The sequence below is a fragment of the Myotis daubentonii genome, chromosome 18, assembly GCF_963259705.1.
Source record: "Myotis daubentonii chromosome 18, mMyoDau2.1, whole genome shotgun sequence".
Lineage (NCBI taxonomy): Eukaryota > Metazoa > Chordata > Mammalia > Chiroptera > Vespertilionidae > Myotis > Myotis daubentonii.
Genome location: NC_081857.1, coordinates 5,352,532 through 5,370,362, shown reverse-complemented (window position 1 = coordinate 5,370,362; position 17,831 = coordinate 5,352,532). Strand labels below are relative to the sequence as shown.

General features: G+C 54.7%; 1 protein-coding gene across 1 annotated transcript; it reads left to right on the top strand.

Annotated features, from left to right (window-relative positions):
* Window positions 1–16,121, top strand: ACP6 (acid phosphatase 6, lysophosphatidic). The gene is made up of 10 exons (XM_059674925.1): window positions 1–715; window positions 6,697–6,825; window positions 6,936–7,066; window positions 7,357–7,436; window positions 9,764–9,851; window positions 10,672–10,804; window positions 11,756–11,853; window positions 13,747–13,842; window positions 15,212–15,377; window positions 15,927–16,121. The coding sequence occupies exons 1-10, from the start codon at window positions 497–499 to the stop codon at window positions 16,068–16,070; spliced, it is 1,284 nt and encodes a 427-aa protein (XP_059530908.1). The 5' UTR covers window positions 1–496; the 3' UTR covers window positions 16,071–16,121.
* Window positions 16,122–17,831: the final 1,710 nt, after the last annotated feature.

Below are 17,831 nucleotides of genomic sequence, written 5' to 3'. Positions count from 1 at the left end.
CGTCGCCGCGGAACTGGTTCTCCCGTGCTCCTCCGCGCGGCGTCGCGGGGAGCGGGTCCGGGCTGCGGACGGCGGTGGGTGCGGGGTGCTTGTAGAAAAGTGGAACCCAGCCGTCTGTTGGGGGGTCGCTGTCGCCGAGGAACTCAGGCTGGTTCCGGGCCCTTCCAGAGTGCGGGAGGCCCAGGTTGGAATATAAGTTTAAGGTTCCGAGAGGCGAAAGATTGGGAACGGAGCGCCCCCCGCCCCAGGCTGCACCTGGAGCGGCCGGCCCCACGCGGGTTAAAACTCCCAGGGAGCCCTCCTCTCCCACCTGCTCCTTACCACCCCCCCCCCCACGGGGGCCCAGGTCTCGGAGCCGCAGCGGTCCCAAATTGGGGGGCTGGATGTGCGCGCCCGCCGCTCCCCGAGAACTAGGGGGCGGCCGCTGAGCCCCGAAGCCCGCGAGTCGTGTGCGCCCCCGGCCGCCGCCTTCCGAGGGCAGCGGAGGGGCTTCGCCATGGTCACCCGGGTGTTCAGGGTGCGCAGGTGGGCGCCCGCGGGCGTCCTGGCCTCGCTGGCGTACTGGGTCCACCAGCGGCGCGCGGCCCTGGCCGAGCTGCGAGGGCCGGACGGCCAGCACCCCGTGGACCGGAGCCTGTTGGAGCTGAAGATGGTGCAGGTGGTGTTCCGACACGGGGCGCGGAGCCCGCTCAAGCCGCTCCCGGTGGAGGAGCAGGTAAGCGGTGCGCCCGGCGGGGGCCCTACGGAGGCGGGCCAGGCGCCGTCTGGGGAGCACACACCTTTGGAATTTTATCCTCTCGGAGCCGGGTTCGGACTCGGTCCGGACGAAGGAAAGAGAGCAGGCGTCAGGTCACCCCCTGGCCCGCCACCGCTGCACCCCTAGGGCTCCCCGGGCTGCGGCTGTGCAACTTCCCGTGCGCCCCTGACGGCTGTGCCCAAGCGCTGCTTCTGGGGCCTATAAACGCCTCGGGATTTATCTCGTTAAAATGCAGATTCTGATCCAGCAGGGGAGGCTGGGGCCTGAGATCCTGCATTTCTAACAAATATTTGTGTGACCTCAAGTACAAAGGTGTAGTGCATTTCCGTGTGACCGTTTTTTTTGGAAGTTGTCAAAGAGTTGCAGCAACCTTTGTGACAGGAACCACCCTAACCGCGATCAAAGTGGGGAACAGAAGTCACTGATTTGGGGACAGCTTGCTCAGGGTTCGCAGGAGATTTCCCTGATGGCTTTTTGGTAACAAGTGCAGTATCTTGGGGTTCTTTTCTAGTTGGGGTTTCTGCGGGTAAACCTATTGGGAGGGGATTTGAGGTAGGAAAAAAGTTAAAAATTGGCGACTCTTGTGGTTCTAAAGTCTTAAAATATACCTGGTCGGGAAAACTATGATTAAAGCACAAATAATTAGCTTTTTAAATAACCACCTTTTCTGGATTGATTTCTTGGGGAGAGCCAGCGAAGGTGTCTGACCTCTCATGGCAGGCGGGCCTGTGACGGAAGGACTGGCTTTCAGTGCAAGAGAATATGCAGCCTGAACTCCTCAGGCGCTGGCTCTCTCTCTCACCTGTGGAGGCTTGCGCACTGTCAGTCCTCCAGGTCAGTGGATGTCCCAGCCTGGTGGCAGGCTCTTCAGAGTCGCTTTCCAGAAACCCTTCGGGCTGTGTCCTCACATTGTGCACTGAAAACCAGTTCTCAAGCTGGCCACCGAGGACGTCCAACCTTTACAGCACCTCCCACATTTGTAAATCTTGGGTGGCACTTCCTTCTCCTGCCGGGTTTCTAGTTAGCCTTTCGCTGTGGCTTTCCCCTTTCTGGAGCTGGAATTTCTTTTCTTACCCCCTCCATTCCTTCCTCCCCTCCTTCCTCTCTCCCCCTTTCTTTCTTTTTCAGTCCCTTCCTTTGCCTTTGTATTTAGGTCACTACATGTTCCTTATGATTTTGCACATAGCCCATCTCTTTGCACTCTCCCTTATTCATTGATTCTTGGTACAGAAAAACTGGAAAGTAACATATAGGAATAGAGGACTCGTATTAAAGACAAAGTTATGAGTAGTAGCAGAGAACAAAAGTCTGAATGTCTAGGCCTGGATTTAGTGTGTACAGTAATGTACTCCCTGGAGAACCTAAAATTTTTTTTTTTTTTAAGGGTTTCTCCTGAGCCAGGGTGGGTGTGTTGGGTATCTTTTGCCTTTATGTTGCAGTTGTAGCTCAGGAAGAATGCCAGCTTCATCCGTCTTCTGTCTGTATAGCCACGGAATAATGGAACATCCGAGTCCATGGCCTCACTTTCCAGTTAGGAAAGGCAGTCACCTCTCCTACCTGCTCACATTCTCCAGGCTTTAGGCAGATGCACTAAAGATCGTGGGTTATCTCATAGGAAGTCTTGTGCACACAAGTGGGGAGTGGAACTAACTCTATCTGAGCTACGAGCCAGTGTCATTGGCCTGCTATCACTTGTTTTTGGAGCTCTTCTCTCAGGTTTTCTTTTCAAGATTCAGATTATTAGAAGTCGTTACTGGGATTTTCTAATCTTCCTGGTTCTACTATTAATTATAGACAAAGGGGCTACTTGGCAACAGTTCTAAAACTAAAATTGCCTTGGTAGATGTTTCCAGATTTCTGACTGGTTTGTAGATAAATATGTGACAAGTCACTTCGGCTATCTCAGAAGTCCTCAGAAAGTGGCACTGTGTAAAACTAGATGTATAATTGGGTTGTTTTCTTGTGGCTTGAATGGTTGTGACTTAACTTGTCTTCCTTTAGCTCTGCTCCGGAAATAAAACTCTGGAACTTGATTGGCCTCCCCCCCCCCCGCCCCCCCCTCCGTTGATTAGTTTAGATCCAAATACATGTTCAAAAGATAAATTTGCCCCTGCTTTCAGGTTTCCCTCAGCTCCCCTCCAGATGGTGGCAAAGTGGCCTCCAATTCAGGCAGGTTCCTCAGGTTTTATAAAATTCAACCTATCTCAGCTCCACTGTTGATTGAGGCATTTGGATCTATATTTACTTGATAATGTAAATGAGCAGGGAAGCATAATTTAGTCTTATTGTTGCTTAATACCTATCCACAGCTCAGCTAAGCGAAGGGTTTTCAGGAAGCATTGCATGAAGGATGTGCTCGTCAGTTTAGCCATTCCTCTGGAGCAGTGGTTCTTAACCTAGGGCACATTGGACTCAATTAGGAGCTTTAAAAAATACTGATGCCTGGGTTCTCTCCCAAAGATTCGGATTTAATTGGCCTAGAGCAGCGGTCGCCAACTGGTGGTCCGCAGACCAGTGGTGGTCTGTGAGGTCCGAAAGGTTGGCGACCGCTGGCCTAGAGCACCCAGGCATGGCATAAGCTTCTCTGGTGAAGCTTTAGAAGGGTCTGGACTAAACATTCAAAAAGTTGAGGCTCCGACCCTAGGAGATCTGGCTGTGATTAGCTCAGATGGAGTTCAGACATTGGTAACTTCCATTACCCTTGTCACCTTAGACACCCAGGCTCAAAATCAAAGTAATTTTTATTTATTCTTCCTTGTTTACCCACCAACATAACTCCCAAATAAACCTTTTAACTACTCACTTGCCAAGTTTGACTCACATGTCTTATACCAACTCCTTCTATTCCTGCTGCCTTGGATGTGGCCTTAAGCTCCATCTACTGTGTTGCAGACATCTTGAAGCTGGCTTTTCCGCATCCAGTCTTCCCATTTCAGTGTGATCTATACCTCTGGCTTCCAAACTTTTTTAGGGAGCCTGTGGGCAAGGGGGATGCTGAGTGGCTGGGGCTCTGGGTTCCCACTCCTGCTTCAACTAGGGAAATTCCAGTTTTTGCCTTTACATACACAATCTAAAGTTAAACTCTATTTGGCATTTACTCTAAGAAGTTTGAAAACTGCTCCCAGGTTGAGGCAAATCGAACTACTTCTTTCCTATATACATTCTTCACGATTGCTCAAGCTTTCTGTGTTCAGAGTGGGGCAAAAGTAGATTTACAGTTGTGAGTACATGAAATACAGTTTATCCTAGCATTATTATTTATTAGTTATTGTATTATTTTCCATACTAGAGGCTCAATGCACGAAAATTCGTGCAAGAGTAGGCCTTCCTTCCCCCAGCTGCTGGCACCGGCTTCCCTCCTCCAGCCGCCAGCAGGCACCCGGGACCCGGGCTGGCTTCTCTCTGGCCCTGGCTTCTTCAGAAGGATGTCCGGAATGACATCCCGTATAATTAGCATATTACCCTTTTATTATTATAGATGAACAGCTGTAAACCTACTTTCCCCCCCACCTGTATTCTTGAATTCTCAATACTATTCTCTCCTCTTACCCACTTTGTACTCTCAGGTCCAGATCTTTGCTTGTCTAAATCCTATTCATTTCAGATGCCATTCTTTCCATGAAACTTTTCCAGAATCCCCGGCCCAGAAGAGCAGGCCTGTCTTGCCTTTGAACTACTGTGGCCTTCCTTTGGTTTCTGGTAGCACGTGATTTCTATTTTAGTGCTGCTATCACTTACATTCATGGCTTGCTGTCTCTGCTAACCTGAAAATGCCAAAAGCACACAAGATTGTTATCTCAATCTTGGTATCTTCCACAGGAGCCAGAGGATTGCTGGAGCTATTCATTGTACCTATTGGGTGCCAGGCCCTTTGTTGGGCACCCGAAATGCAGAGGTTGTAGACGACCCAGTCTCTGGTCTGAGGAAGCTAAATCCACTGAGTAGGACAGTCTGGAAAAGGAGCTCTTCTCATACTGTTGGGTAGAAGCCACCAAAAAAAGCCATCGAGGCCTCTGTGGGAGCCAGGGGCCATGGTCATAGCTTCCGGGAATGTTTACGCTGTCTTCTGGAATGAGCAGAAGTCTTTCCAGATGAAAGAGAAAAGAAATTCTAGGTAGAAGAAACATGAGGCTGAAAGGCCAACAGGTGTGAGAATGGTGCCATAGAACAAGGTTGTGTGGCTTGAGAAGCACCGTGTAGGGCAGGGGGAAGAGAGAGGGGCAGGGGCTGCCACGCCCTGTGAGCCCTTGACGGGTTTTATGCAGGAAAGTGATAACATCAGAACTTGGGTGCCATCAAAGATGGAGCAGTGATTAAAGAAGGTCTCCGCTCTGAACACCCCACCTTCTGATGTCGGTTGCTGCAGCACCAGCAGGGGAAGAGGCTGGTGTTGGAGAGGAGGTGCAGGTGGGACTGAGGCCATGCCTTCTGGAAGAATGGAGAGCTTCTCCTGCACTAAGAGAACCTGGGACTCCCAGTGGCACTCCCCTGGGATATTTCTGGGAGGGGGTCCAGATAAGTATAATCATCTGTAGTAATAAAAGCTTAATATGCTAATTAGACCAGACGACCTTCCAGACGAAGCCGGGGCTGCAAGGGAAGCCCGGGGCCCGGGTGCTAGAGGGAAGCCGGTGCCGGCAGCCGGGGGAAGGAAGGCCTACTCCTGCACGAATTTCGTGCATTGGGCCTCTAGTATGGGACATAATAGGTTTTCAAATGTTAGTTTTAAAATAAAACAAAGTAGTGGGAAATTGAGGTAAATATTGTTCTTTTGATTGGAAGTGCTGTAGTAGTTCAGGTAAGACCATCACTGGAAGCTGGAGTAGTCACTGATGGGAAGTAAGACTTGAGTTATCACTGAACCTGAGAGAAGTTGGATGGGCAGTGGGGACAGGAGTCCCTCTGAGCAAGTAGGGAAGTGAGCTGAGAAGATACTACACCTGATCTTAGCCAAAAGGCCGAGCAGCGATGTGAGCTGAGAAGAGATACAGGGGAGCAGTGGGCATGGTCTGGCTGGGAGGGGAGGAGAGAGGCGGAGGCAGTACAGCTGGGTTCGGGGCTGGACCAGGGCACAGAAGGCCAGGCACTTCTCTTGTGAAACATTAGGAGAAGCTACTGGTGTGATAAAGGTGGTCAGCAGGCGGTTCTGGAAGGATGGGTTGCGGGTGCGGGGGAGGAACCGGGAGGCTTATGCCTTGGGGTGAGGTTGTACTCTAACAGTGAGATGGAAGAAGGACATTGGAGTGACCTAGCTAGCGACCAACAGGCATGGTGGGTCAGTGAGGAGAGTCAGAGATTTGAGTTTGGGGCCATGGTCATAGCTGGGCATGGTCAGAGCATGTGATGTTCTGGAAACCATCACAGCACCGTTGGAGCGGGAGCCAGATTGCAAGCAGTGAAGGAAGATGGTGAAGGGGTGGAGGTTTCATAAGAGGGCAGCGGCTTGTTTGAGAAATCGGATGAAAGGAAGGGAAGTATGGGGTGGTTACAGGGACATTAAGTAGAGTCCTTAAGGGAGGGCCATAGACACCTGCAGGCTGATTCCTTACCGATTCTTACAGGTATATGGTCACTGAGATCATATTCATTCATTGATTCATTCATTCATTCACCAAGTGTTTGTGTGCCGGGCATTCTGGCCCCTTCTCGCTTTACTGCAGTCGGGATTTAGTGCCAGGGCAGCCTCTTACCAGTGATGACTAGTGTGGCAATGACGGGCGCGGACTAAGGACACCTGGAGGAACCCCGGCCTTCTCTTCCTTTAACTGGAGCAAGAGCCAGCGTTTCTTCCCTTCTCTCCCACGGGAAAGCTGCAGGCCTCGTGTCAGTGTGGTTCCAGCCGAGTGTGCCAAGCGCTGCGGATGTTAATGCTGGAAGTTCCAAGAACCTTCTGAACAATGGCTCTTTTCGGTGTGTGTCTCTGTGTGTGATTACAACAGGCAGAGTGGAGTCCCCAGCTACTGGAAGTCCCACCGCAAACCCGGTTTGATTACACCGTCACCAATCTGGCTGGTGGCCCGAAACCACCTTCTCCATTTGACTCTCAGTACCGGGGGACCGTCCTGAAGGTGAGCACGCCGCCTGCTCCGGGAGCCCACTGAAAGCTCAGAGGGCCTCCCGGGGCTGGGCAGGGGCTGACAGGTGCTCTCCCTCTTCTCCCCGTTTCTCCCCCCCTCAGGGGGGCATGTTTGCTGGGCAGCTGACCAGTGTGGGCATGCGGCAGATGTTTGCCCTGGGGGAGAGGCTGAGGAGGAACTACGTGGAGGACATCCCCTTCCTTTCGCCAACCTTCAACCCACGCGAGATCTTGTGAGTCACTTGGAAAACGGAGGTCGCGGGAGCATAAGGTCTGGGGCAGGAGGAAGCCGGTCCTGCCGCCCCTGGTTCCCATCTGGCCCGAGGTGGTTCGGGCCGTCCCTCATAAAACAGAATCCTGTGGAAGGTGGCCATTGGCCGTCACACCCATTGGCTCTGGGGCGCCTTGGGCAGCCATCCCCCAGAGAGAGAAGAGTTCTTCCAGCCGGAGCTCTTGGAACTAGGTAGCGTGTAAGTAATTAATCTTCCCTTTTTGAGTGCCGCTACCTTTTTGTTTTTTCCAGTGTTCGCTCCACTAACATGCATCGGAACCTGGAGTCGACGCGGTGCTTGCTGGCTGGGCTTTTCCAGTGTCAGAAAGAAGGTTCGGATTAGAGTCTAAACGTCTTTCTTCTTTATCCCAAAGGGCCCCCCCTCCCCTTCCCTGGTGCCTGCTCCCCTGGCCTCCCCTGCACGCGTGGCTTCCATGGCGTACCTGCTCCAGTGGCCCTTCTGGAATGGCTCCCGCCTGGCCTGCCCACCTCCATGGCTGCAGAGTGAGCCAGCTGCTCCGATGGGGCTCTGCCTGCTGACTCCTCTCCACCTTCTGCACAAGCTGAGGAGGCAGCCGGCAGGTCCTGGGAGTCGTGTGGGGCTTCTTGCTTAGGGGAGACCCTGCTGAAAGGAAGGAGGGGCCCTGGCTGGGACCGACGCCTGTGCCGCTCTGGCCCGGTGGTCAGCCACGGCGCGACCCAGGGAGTAGCACCTGCACTCGCCCGCCTTTCCTGGTGAGAAAGTCGACGGAGTTTGGGTGTTGACACATTCAGCCACTGAGTGATCGCAGCGAGCGGTTCCCAGCCCTTTCCCCACCGAGGCCGCATCTGTCGTTTCCCTCAGGGCTCCATGTACTGAGGGTTCTGCCTACCAAACGACACTGCATTTCGTCATGTACAGTTGATTCAAATGTACGTTTCATGGCTGGTGTGGGTTTCAGCGCAGCACGACCTCACTCATATTAAAATCCGACAGTAGTGCCGTAAGCCAAAGGCTCTGGTTCTTTTGTGCAGCTGCTTTAGCGGTATCTCAAGTAGATGTAACATGTCCTCCAGGCTTGTAAAAATATAGATAAAACGGTGGAAACCTCCAGGCCCGAGGAGGCTGGCCGTGCTCCCAGCGGGTTGGTGGTGCTGCTGCTTCTGGCTGAGGTTGGCTGGCGGCCACAAATGGCATGTGTCTGAGGAACACACAGCAGGCAGGATGGGCTGCCCTTACTGCCCGGAGCCCCTGAGCTTAGGAACAGCCCGCAGAGCCTGGCCTCCCGACAGCTCTTCACTCGCTCCGCTTCTGAAAGGCAGCATCCTCTTCTCGTAGACAGAAGTATGGCTGCGGTGGGAAAGCTGTTTCTTGGTGGCAGGCTGGTCTGCAGACAGGGCCCATGGAGGCTGCCCCGCTCTCAGCAAGGAAGGACTGTGTCCTCAGCCTCTGGTGTGGCTGCTCCCTGCTGGGACCCAGCTACCGTGGGACTCCCACTGGACTCTGTCACAGCCACGCCGTACCTCTCTCGTACCTTGACCATATCAAGGGAGCTGAATAGACCAGAGAACCCTGCAAGGTGTTACGATGGATAGAAGTGGTGCAACTCCGGGATGTTGTTTCAGGAGTAAATACTGAGAGAAACCCCAGAGGGTTGTGTGTGGCCAGGGCATCAGGCTGAGGGAGACGCCTGAGGTCACTGGTCTGTCCATGTGGTCAGCCATTCAGTCAACGTATATTTGAGTGTCAACCCAGATGTGCCTCATTGATCATAAATTGGAGGCCCAATTTCCAGACCCCAATACCGGATTCCAGATAAAAATTATCATGTTATATTAAAGGTTTAAATTACAGTTATTATTCTAACATTTAAAGGACTTATATGCACCAAACTTTAAGAGCTTGGCATTAATGAACTCGCTTAATTCTTATAATCACCCTGTGAGGTAGGTACCGTTGTCATCAGTTCGCAGGTGAGAGAACTAAGGCCCAGAGAGGCGACATGACTTTCCCAGGGACACAAAGCTGGTGGGTGGCGGAGCGGGATTCAGGCCCGGCGGACGGTTGCAGAGCCCACACCCCTCACCTTCGTGCTCTAAGGCCGGTGCCCCTGGAGAGCCGCGGGTCGTTTGCCCAGCGAAGTGTGTCTGAACTGACATTCCAGTCCAGTTAGCACAGCCTGCTTTCCAAGTCCCGGGGCCTGACGATCACTGATTTGGGAGTAATAGTTCTTTGGGGCCTAGACTCACCTAATCACTCCACAGGGTGGCCTCAGCCAATTCCAAAGAGCTGCTGGTGGGAGCTTGGACCATCAGAGGTCAGGCTTGAGCTCTGCAGACCGGGCAGCTGCCGCAGGCCCCGGCCAGGTCTGGCGCAGAGCGGAGCGTGCGGAGGTGTGAGAGGTCTCTGAGCGTCGGTGGGAGGGAACACAGTCTGTATGTGGCCCAATAAGACGGGTTGTGCCAGACCGAACAAGGCTGTTGCCTTCTCCATGGTCAGACCATAGGGGCGCTCCTGTGGGCAAGGCCTGGGCCTGTGAAGGCTCTCACTGTCCTTCGGGAGTGACCTCGATGGCCCGCCTGCTGGAGCGGCTCTGTCTGTGTAGACAGAGAAGAAGGGGAGGAGAAGCCGGGAGGAGCACGCTGAAGCCTCTTCCTGCCTGTGCCCCCCTTCCTCCAGGACCCGTCGTCATCCACACTGACGAGGCGAGCTCTGAAGTCCTGTACCCCAACTACCAGAGCTGCTGGAGCCTGCGGGAGAGAACCAGGTAGCTGCCCGCGCCTGCTCACCCTGGGGGCCGCTCACACTGGGGGCCGGCAGCCTTTCCTGCGTTTCCTGCAGGACTCCACAGGACTGAGGGCCTGCCGGCTCCTGCTGGTGGAGGAGGGGGATGGCTTACACGCAGGTGCGATGCTGCTGCCCAGGAAGTGAAGATGCACTTGCTCACGTGGTAGACGCATAGTGAAGGGGCAGGCAGCCTGGAAAAGCCACGTGCTGGGCTAGAGATGGTACATGGGCCATGGGTGGGCCTTCGCCATCTCCGTGGCATTATTCTCAGTAATGGAGCTCTCAGATGGGGCAGGTGAAGAAACTAACAGGTTAATAAAAAATGATCGAGCCAGTTATCAAACTGCAAATCCAGGTGGGCAGGCAGAAGACACAGACTTCCTTCTCTTACCAGCGTGCCACCCTGTGGGATAGGTAGGTTTGGGCTGATGGCACTTCTCAGCGCCATCAAGGAATTGCTGGGCTGTCCTGAGAGGATAAAGTATGTGTTTCACAGGAGAAAAGAACGCTGTTTTCAGGCAGACCGGGGCTATGCTTGCATCGTTTAGGGTATAATAAAAGAAAATGCTAGAGTGGGATTTGGAAAATCCAGGCTTTTCTTCTAGCCCTGGTGCTTGCTAACTTTCACAAGTCATTTTTGACCTCATAGAGCCTTAGCTTGCTCATCTGTATCATGGGGCTAATGACAGCTAACCCTATGAGTGGCTGAGGCTTGAATGAGGTTCCAGTGATGGATTGCATATGCTTTGTAAACTGTTAGTCACTGTACAGTGTAGGGAACACTTGTTATGTTTTGGCAGAGGCCGGAGGCAGGCTGCCTCTCTGCAGCCAGGAATCTCGGAGGATTTGGAAAAGGTGAAGGAGGGGATGGGCATTGCCGATGGTGATGGAGTGGACTTCTTCATGCTCTTTGACAACATGGCTGCTGAGCAGGTAGGATGCCTGTCCTTGCCTGCGGGTGGGCGAGTCTGGAGTGGGCACCGATGGCCTGGCCCCTGAGCGGGAACTGGGTGGAGGGGAGTGGGTGGAGGCCTCTGGTTTGCAGGCAGCTGTGAGGGCAGGGGACCATCAAGGGGACTCATGCAGGAGCACGGACGTTTAACTAGATCCGTTTCCGGAAGCAGGTTCCCCAGAATACCCGTGATGTGCGTGCGCTGTGATGCGCAGGGCGGGGTGGGTGGTGGGAAGGAAGGATCCTTGTCTATACGTTTTGGCGTCCCTGTGTATCGGACCTGTTTTTGAAGAGTGTGTATGCACATCAGCATATTAAAGACTCTGGGCAGCCTGCAGTGAGGAAAGCTGGTTCATCTTGAAGTCTGTTTGCCCCGACTTCCTGAGCCATAGGATTTCTTCTCTAATCAACACTGAACACCGCCCACTGGCAAGTGCTTCTCAGATTCAGACGTCAGGCCCCCCGGCCGTGTAGCCCGGTCTTCCTTCTCTGGTGAAGATGATGGTGCCCTGGAGCCGGAAATACACCTGGCGCTCGGGTGGGAGATGGGTGCGAGGTTTTAAGACAAGCGTTTGTGAAGTTTTTATATGCCATTCTTTCTGGAAATCATTTTGGGGAAAATGAAGGCCATGAATTACTTGCCTTGTATTTTATTCACCATTTTTTTCTTTTACAGTTAAAAAAAATACCAATCTTTTTCATTTTGGAGTAAATGGGGAGCCGTCAGAAAGGGAGGAAATACAGTTTTTTCCCGGGCCTTCAGATCTCTAGGCATAGCTTCCGTGGGACCTTGAGCACCCAGCTTTCTGAGCTGCAAAGGCCTCTCCCCCAAAGGCCCTCCCCGGGCCCTGGAGGCTCCGTGGAAGCTGCCAGCTGCCAGGCTCAGTGAGTGAGAAGCGCGTCTCTCTAAGCCCGTACCCGCGGCCCTTCAGGTGCACGGCCTCCTGAGCTGCCCAGCGCTGAGGAGAAGCGCACGGATCATTGAACAGAGAGCCGTGGACACAGCCTTGTACATGCAAAGTGGAGACAGGTGAGGCCTCTCCAGCTGCCAAGTGAAGTCACGCGTGGTCAGCCTCCCGTGTGTGGGGGGGGCTCGTCGGACAGCTCACACCTGCCTGCGGGCGCCCTGTGCCCTGGCGGAGACCACCCCCTTGTGCAGGCTCTCCGCGAGGCTCCCCCGCAGCGGAGCTGGGGCTGGGCACCTCGCGCTCTGTTCACTGTCACCCAGAATCGGGAGCCACCTCCTGACTGAGCTTCCTTATTCACTGACACTCCTTTTGCTGTGAGTTTCCAAGGACTTGAGGTGCAGGCGCCGAAGTAAGAGTAATTATTGCTACTTCATTCATCACCTCACAGTTCACAAATAATCTTCAGGTTCTCGCTGTGAGATGGGGCCCAAGTCCTGGCTTCATAGTTGGAGGAACTGGGCTCGGCGAGGGGCAGAGCCGGCCGTGGGCCCAGCCCTTCCACTCCCAGCCCGTGTTCCCCATGTCACTGATGCTTCGGGCTCTGTCGGGAGGCCTGCTTCCCGACTGGCAGAGTGGACAGCTCTGTGGCCACATGGCAGCAAGCACGCTCTTGTGACTGGTGGAGCACGTCCCGTTTGCACGCAGCGTAGGTGACTTGGTAGAGGAGGCGATGGGAAATGGAGGAGCAGCCCTGGGAAGACAGTGGGAGGAAGCAAGCAGCTGACATTTCGAGGATTTGCACAGGAATGAGAGCCTCTGCCACTTCCTCCCACTCTGGTCTGTGTCCCCTTCCTCGCTCACACGGAGCCCCCGAAGGCCCCGGCCACACCTCGCGGCTTGCTGCCCCCCTGCTCGCCCTTCCGCATCTGTTCCTGAAGTGCCCTCCCTCCACCAATACACACGCATGTGCGTGCGCGCACACGCACACGCGCGCACACACACACACACACACACACACGTCGTAAATATGTTAGGCTTTGTGGCTTATGCTTTATCTGCTGCAACTACTCGCCTCTGCCCATGAAGTGTGAAGGCAGCCAAGGGCGACATGCAGACAAAGGGCACGATGAAGTTTTGTCCACACGAACAGGAGGTGGGCTGGATTTGACCAGCAGCCGCAGTTTGCTTTCTCCTGCTGTGAAGCATTTTAAGTCAGACCTGGTCCTTTCTCCTTTGAGTCCCGTTAGTCCGGTTTCATGAGTGATGTGTCCACACCCTCACAGTGCCATCCAACGTGGCCTGGCCGCCACACACTTTCTGGAAAGTGTGTTACATACCGGACTGGTTGCCTGCTCATCTCCTGCTTTAACGTTCCTTGATTTATGAAGGTGGCCATTTACCCCGTCACATGCATAAGAATTGGGCGAAGCCAATCGCGGCAGCTCCATTCGCTTTTGCCAGTGATTGGGTTCTGGGAGAGGTGCTTTTTCCCTTTGATAAAAAGAGAGAGGCACCAAAACTGTCCTTTGGCCGCGTACTGGCCCGTTTTACCGCTTTGTGACCAGCCTGGGAATGACTGGTGGAGCCACAGCACCAGCCCCATGAGCACGAGAACACGACCACTGACCTGTTAAACCAGCTCTAAATGAGGAAGGTGCTGCGGGCTGCTCTCGGGAGGCTGCACGAGGGACCTGGCTAGGATGTGGCTCCATCAGATTGCTTTTCTCGGGCCTCTGGGAGCCCTGCCCTGGCCAGTTTTGTCCTTTATTCCTGAGGGCCTGCCTGCCCTGCCCCTCTGCCCTCCCTTCCAGCTGTGTGTATGCCAGGTCTGTGTCCTGGGCTTCTGTTGTTGGGAGTGTTTGTGCACAGAGAACCCTCAAACTCGCGGCTGCGCCGCTCTCTCCCCCCGGCCTGTCTCTGTCCCTCGTGCTGTCTGACTCGGCCAGTGAGGTCCGCGGGGGCAGCACCGGCCTGCGTTCCCGTGCTGAGTGCCTCGTGTTGTTTCCTGGCCACAGGGAAAGTCTTCAGATGGCGGTAGGACCGTTTCTCCACCTCCTGGAGCGCAACCTGCTGACGGCCGTGGACCCAGCCACGCCCCCCGGCAGCCACAGGTACGCACAGCAGCTCAGCTCGCAGCTGAGGGCGGTGGGGGCCTCTGCCCGGAGGGAGGGCACCCGGGTCTCAGGGGGGCAAGAACCAGGCTGTCAGGGACTGACGGTGGATGTTCAAGAGGCCACAAGTCCCAGCAACATTCACATCTTCACCTTTCTTCCTGCTACACCCATCCTGTCATGGTTTGAAATTTTAATTTTAGCTAAAGAACCCTCAATTAATTTTTCTATTTTTTTACTAATTGAACATGTCAAACAGAGTAGCTCATTATGATATCACTGGTTTGTATTATAATAGCCCAGAACAAAGATAACTGGTTAATAGATGGTTTCGTTTGCGTACCTTCACTGAGTATGGAAGGGTATGACACCGCGTGGCAGTTTAAAATGGTGGCCGTGGCTCGCGAGCCCCCCACCACCACGGGTGCAGCGGGGAGCCCAGGAAGGGGCCACACTGTGGAACGCTGAGTGTCCCGTGCGCTTGCTGAGCCAGGTGTGGTCTGCGGGTGAACAGCTTTGCCATCGTCTGGGCTTGTTAGCTTCTCGGGCCCGCCTCACCTACTGAGTCAGAGTCTGCATTTAAAAGGATCCCAGGGGAAAGGCAGGGGACAGTGAGTTCAAGCAGGAACATCAGGAACTTGGGCCAAGATTTACAATAGCAGGTTGTGGGCCTGCCCCTCCCCGTCCGTCACAGCACCGAGATGGCCCTGCGTTTCCTGCAGCCTTTGCTGCTTTGCCCGGGCCTTGTATCTGTAGAAGACTTCAGCACCCAGTGCTAGTCCTCTGGTTTGGGGCTCAACAAATGAAATCCTTGATCTTTCCCAAGAGATAGATTTAAGGGTCAGATAGATGTGGCTTGAAGTAGCAACTTTATTACTAATCAAAGCCATTTGGAGAATGTGTCGAGGGCCAAGCAGGTGCATTAATATTCCTTTGAAATGAACTTAATTCCCCCAAATTGCAAGCTTCCCCAACTAGGAGAAGCCTTGCTCTCCTAAGCTCATCACACGGCTGAGGAAGAGGGACGTTGGCGTAGGCGGGCGGGCTCCCGGGAGAGGAGAGGAAGGGCCCCGGGCACACATGCTCAGTGTCGTCTTTGAAAGTCACCGGGGAGGAGTGGGTGGGTGGGTGGGCGTGGAGCCCGTGGCAGGAGGAAGCCAGAGAGCCACCCAGCGGGGCCCCTGCTTCAGGGAGGCAGCAGTGGGAACGAGGCCCCTCCCACCCTCCGCTTAGAGGGGCTCCCAGCCTGGCTCACTGGTTCCCAGACGCCCCTGCTTTCGGAGGCCAGCGTTCCTGCCTGGAGAAGGCAGGCCGTGCCCTGGCCTCCGGTCCCGAGAGAAGACGAGTGGAGAACTGTTCCCCGTTGCAGAAAGCTGTACCTCTACGCGGCTCACGATGTGACCCTCCTGCCTCTCCTGCTGGCCCTGGGGATTTTTGACCACAAATGGCCGCCGTTTGCTGCTGACGTGACCATGGAACTCTACCGGCACCGGGAATCCCAGGAGTGGTTTGTGCAGCTCTATTACCACGGGGAGGTAAGACCCCGGGGCGGGTGGGGATGGCTGGGCACCTCCCCCGCCCCAGCCGCCTGCTTCCAGCACCGGGCCTCCCTCCTCGGGCCCAGTGGAACCTCACTGGTACCTCGGCTCTCTGTCATGCCAGGCGACTTGTGGCTGTGGCGCGGGACGGGCGGACCTGGCCTGTAGGGCAGGCTGGAGCGTGGCCTCATCCCAGTCCTGTTCCAGACCCTTCCGGGAACAGGCCCCCTCCTCCCAGCATGCCTGCGGGATGTAAAGTCCTCACTGAGAGCTTGTTCTGAAAGCTAGTGACGGTGTCGGAGGGGCGTGCTGTCAGCGCTCGCTCGGGGCCTTGGCAGGTGGCTGTGGGGGCAGAGGCTGGAGCAGCCCAGGGATGAGGCCGAGAGCCCCCCCAGCCCGGCCTGACTTGCCCGTGTCCTCCCAGTCAGTCCCACACGGTTGTCGAGTGACTCGGAGGCTGGCGGAGGAGCCGTCTGCCCGCTGCCACGTCCGTGCATACAGAGCTCCGGGCGCGGCCTGGCCTTGCTGAGCGCCTCTCTCCCACAGGAGCAGGTGCCGCGAGGCTGCCCGGACCCGCTCTGTCCGCTGGACAAGTTCTTGAACACCTTATCAGTTTACACCTTAAGCCCAGAGAAATACCACACACTCTGCTCTCAAGCCCGGGTGACGGAACTTGGAAATGGAGAGTGACTGCTTATCCACGCGGATGTATTGATTTGAAATAAAATGCCCTACACAGTGCCTGTCTGTTGTGTTTGGGAAAGGCAGGAGCAAGGCTGAATGTGCTTTGCCATGGCTGGAGCAGTGGGGTTGTGGGTTCAATTCCCTGTCAAGCACATGTATCTCAGTTTTGGGTTCGCTCCCCGCCCCCGGTTGGACGGTGTGCAGGAGGCAACCAATTGACATGTCTCTCTCACATCGATGTTTCTCTCTTTCTCCCTCCCTCCCTCCCCGACACCCTCCTTCCCTCCCACTCCTCTGAAAAGCAATGGAAAAAAATATCCTCAGATGAAGATTAACAAAAAACAGGAAAAAAGGAGTTCATGTGCTTTAACGTAGGGTCAGGTGTTTCCTTCCTGTGGGTGACAGCAAGGTCACTTCCTGAAAGGAGGAGCAGTGTGATGTTGAGACCAAGGGTCATTTCCTGGACTGTGGCTCGAGTCCCACGTCCACAGCGTCTGCCTGTGACCTTGGCCGGGACGTTGTGACCCTGTGGAAGTTCGTGGCTTTGGACTTCCGTTCTTTTTTCTTGTCTCCGCTTCACAAATCGCCCTTGAGCACCTCCTAAGACGTGGTCACTGTAAAGGCGAGAAGTTTCCGGCCGCAGGTTGTCAGTCCAGGGGAGGGGCAGGTACGTAAACCGTGGTGGCAGCACAGCGCTTCAGTCTGTGGTGAGGCATATCAGGAGCCGTTTGGGTTCAAAGAAGAAACCCCTGGCCCAGGGGCAGAGAGGGCGAGTGGGCGTTCTTAGGTGAGCAAGGCGGAGAGGCTGTGTAGCAAAAGGTTAGCTGAAGGTCGGGCACTGCCGGGCAGGAAGATGGAGCCACGCGCTGGAGACCCCGCAGGGGGTGCTGGGAGGCTTGGCTCTGGGGCTGGAGCTCCTGAGGGAGGACCAGGGCTCCACAGTGGAGGCTGGATCCACTCAACATGGAGCTCCCCCCTTAACTCGGCGCCCAAGGTACCTGTCAGTCCCCCATTCCCTTGTCCATGTTCTCATTCTTCCTCAGAATGTGCTTCAAACAACCAATCCCTTTACCGCTCAGAGGAAAGCAGTCACAAAGCCTCTCCACTCCCACCCGCCTCTATGTTGACACCCCCAGGTCTACTTCTCAGCTCAGGCTTCTCTTCCGACTGCAGACACTCCTGTCCACGTGGAGGTACCAAAGGCACAACATTTTCCATGCCAGAATCCAACCTCCCTCTCCTACTAAACCCGCGTCACAGGCTCCCCTTTCTGAACGAACCTCGCCTCCACCATCCACTCAGTTGCTCAGCCAGAAGCCTCTCCTTGTCCCCTTATTCTGACGGGTTCCTCTGTTTTAATCAGTTCAGGTCTGTCCTACCTCGTTTATTTCCTGAATCTATTCCCATCTCTTCGTCCTTGACCTTCAATATCTCCTCCCCGTCCTCACTCTGATAATAACTATAGGAAAGTAAAAGCAATCAGAAGAGATCTGTGGTCTCCGCACCACGACCACCACCAAAGCTGCTAACCCATTGGTGTTGGTGGCCAGAGGCCTTCCTGTTACTGAGAAGGAACCATCCCTCCTACCCAGGGCCAGCCCTCCAGCTTTACACTGGCTCCTGCATTCATGTTCTGCGTGGTTGATTGTCTCTTCCTGTCAGTTATTGCCAGTAGCATACAAATGTGCTGCACAATTTTCTGTTAAATTTTTTTCCACGTCTTGGAGCTGTGCTGTTTTTTCTCTCCCCTTTACAACAACACCTCTC

Excerpts from the sequence above, each read along its gene's own strand:
- ACP6 (XM_059674925.1), top strand. The coding sequence starts at position 497 with ATGGTCACCCGGGTGTTCAGGGTGCGCAGGTGGGCGCCCGCGGGCGTC. Across the intron at positions 11,854-13,746 it reads TACATGCAAAGTGGAGACAG|GGAAAGTCTTCAGATGGCGG; the intron begins GTGAGGCCTCTC and ends TCCTGGCCACAG. Across the intron at positions 15,378-15,926 it reads AGCTCTATTACCACGGGGAG|GAGCAGGTGCCGCGAGGCTG; the intron begins GTAAGACCCCGG and ends TCTCTCCCACAG.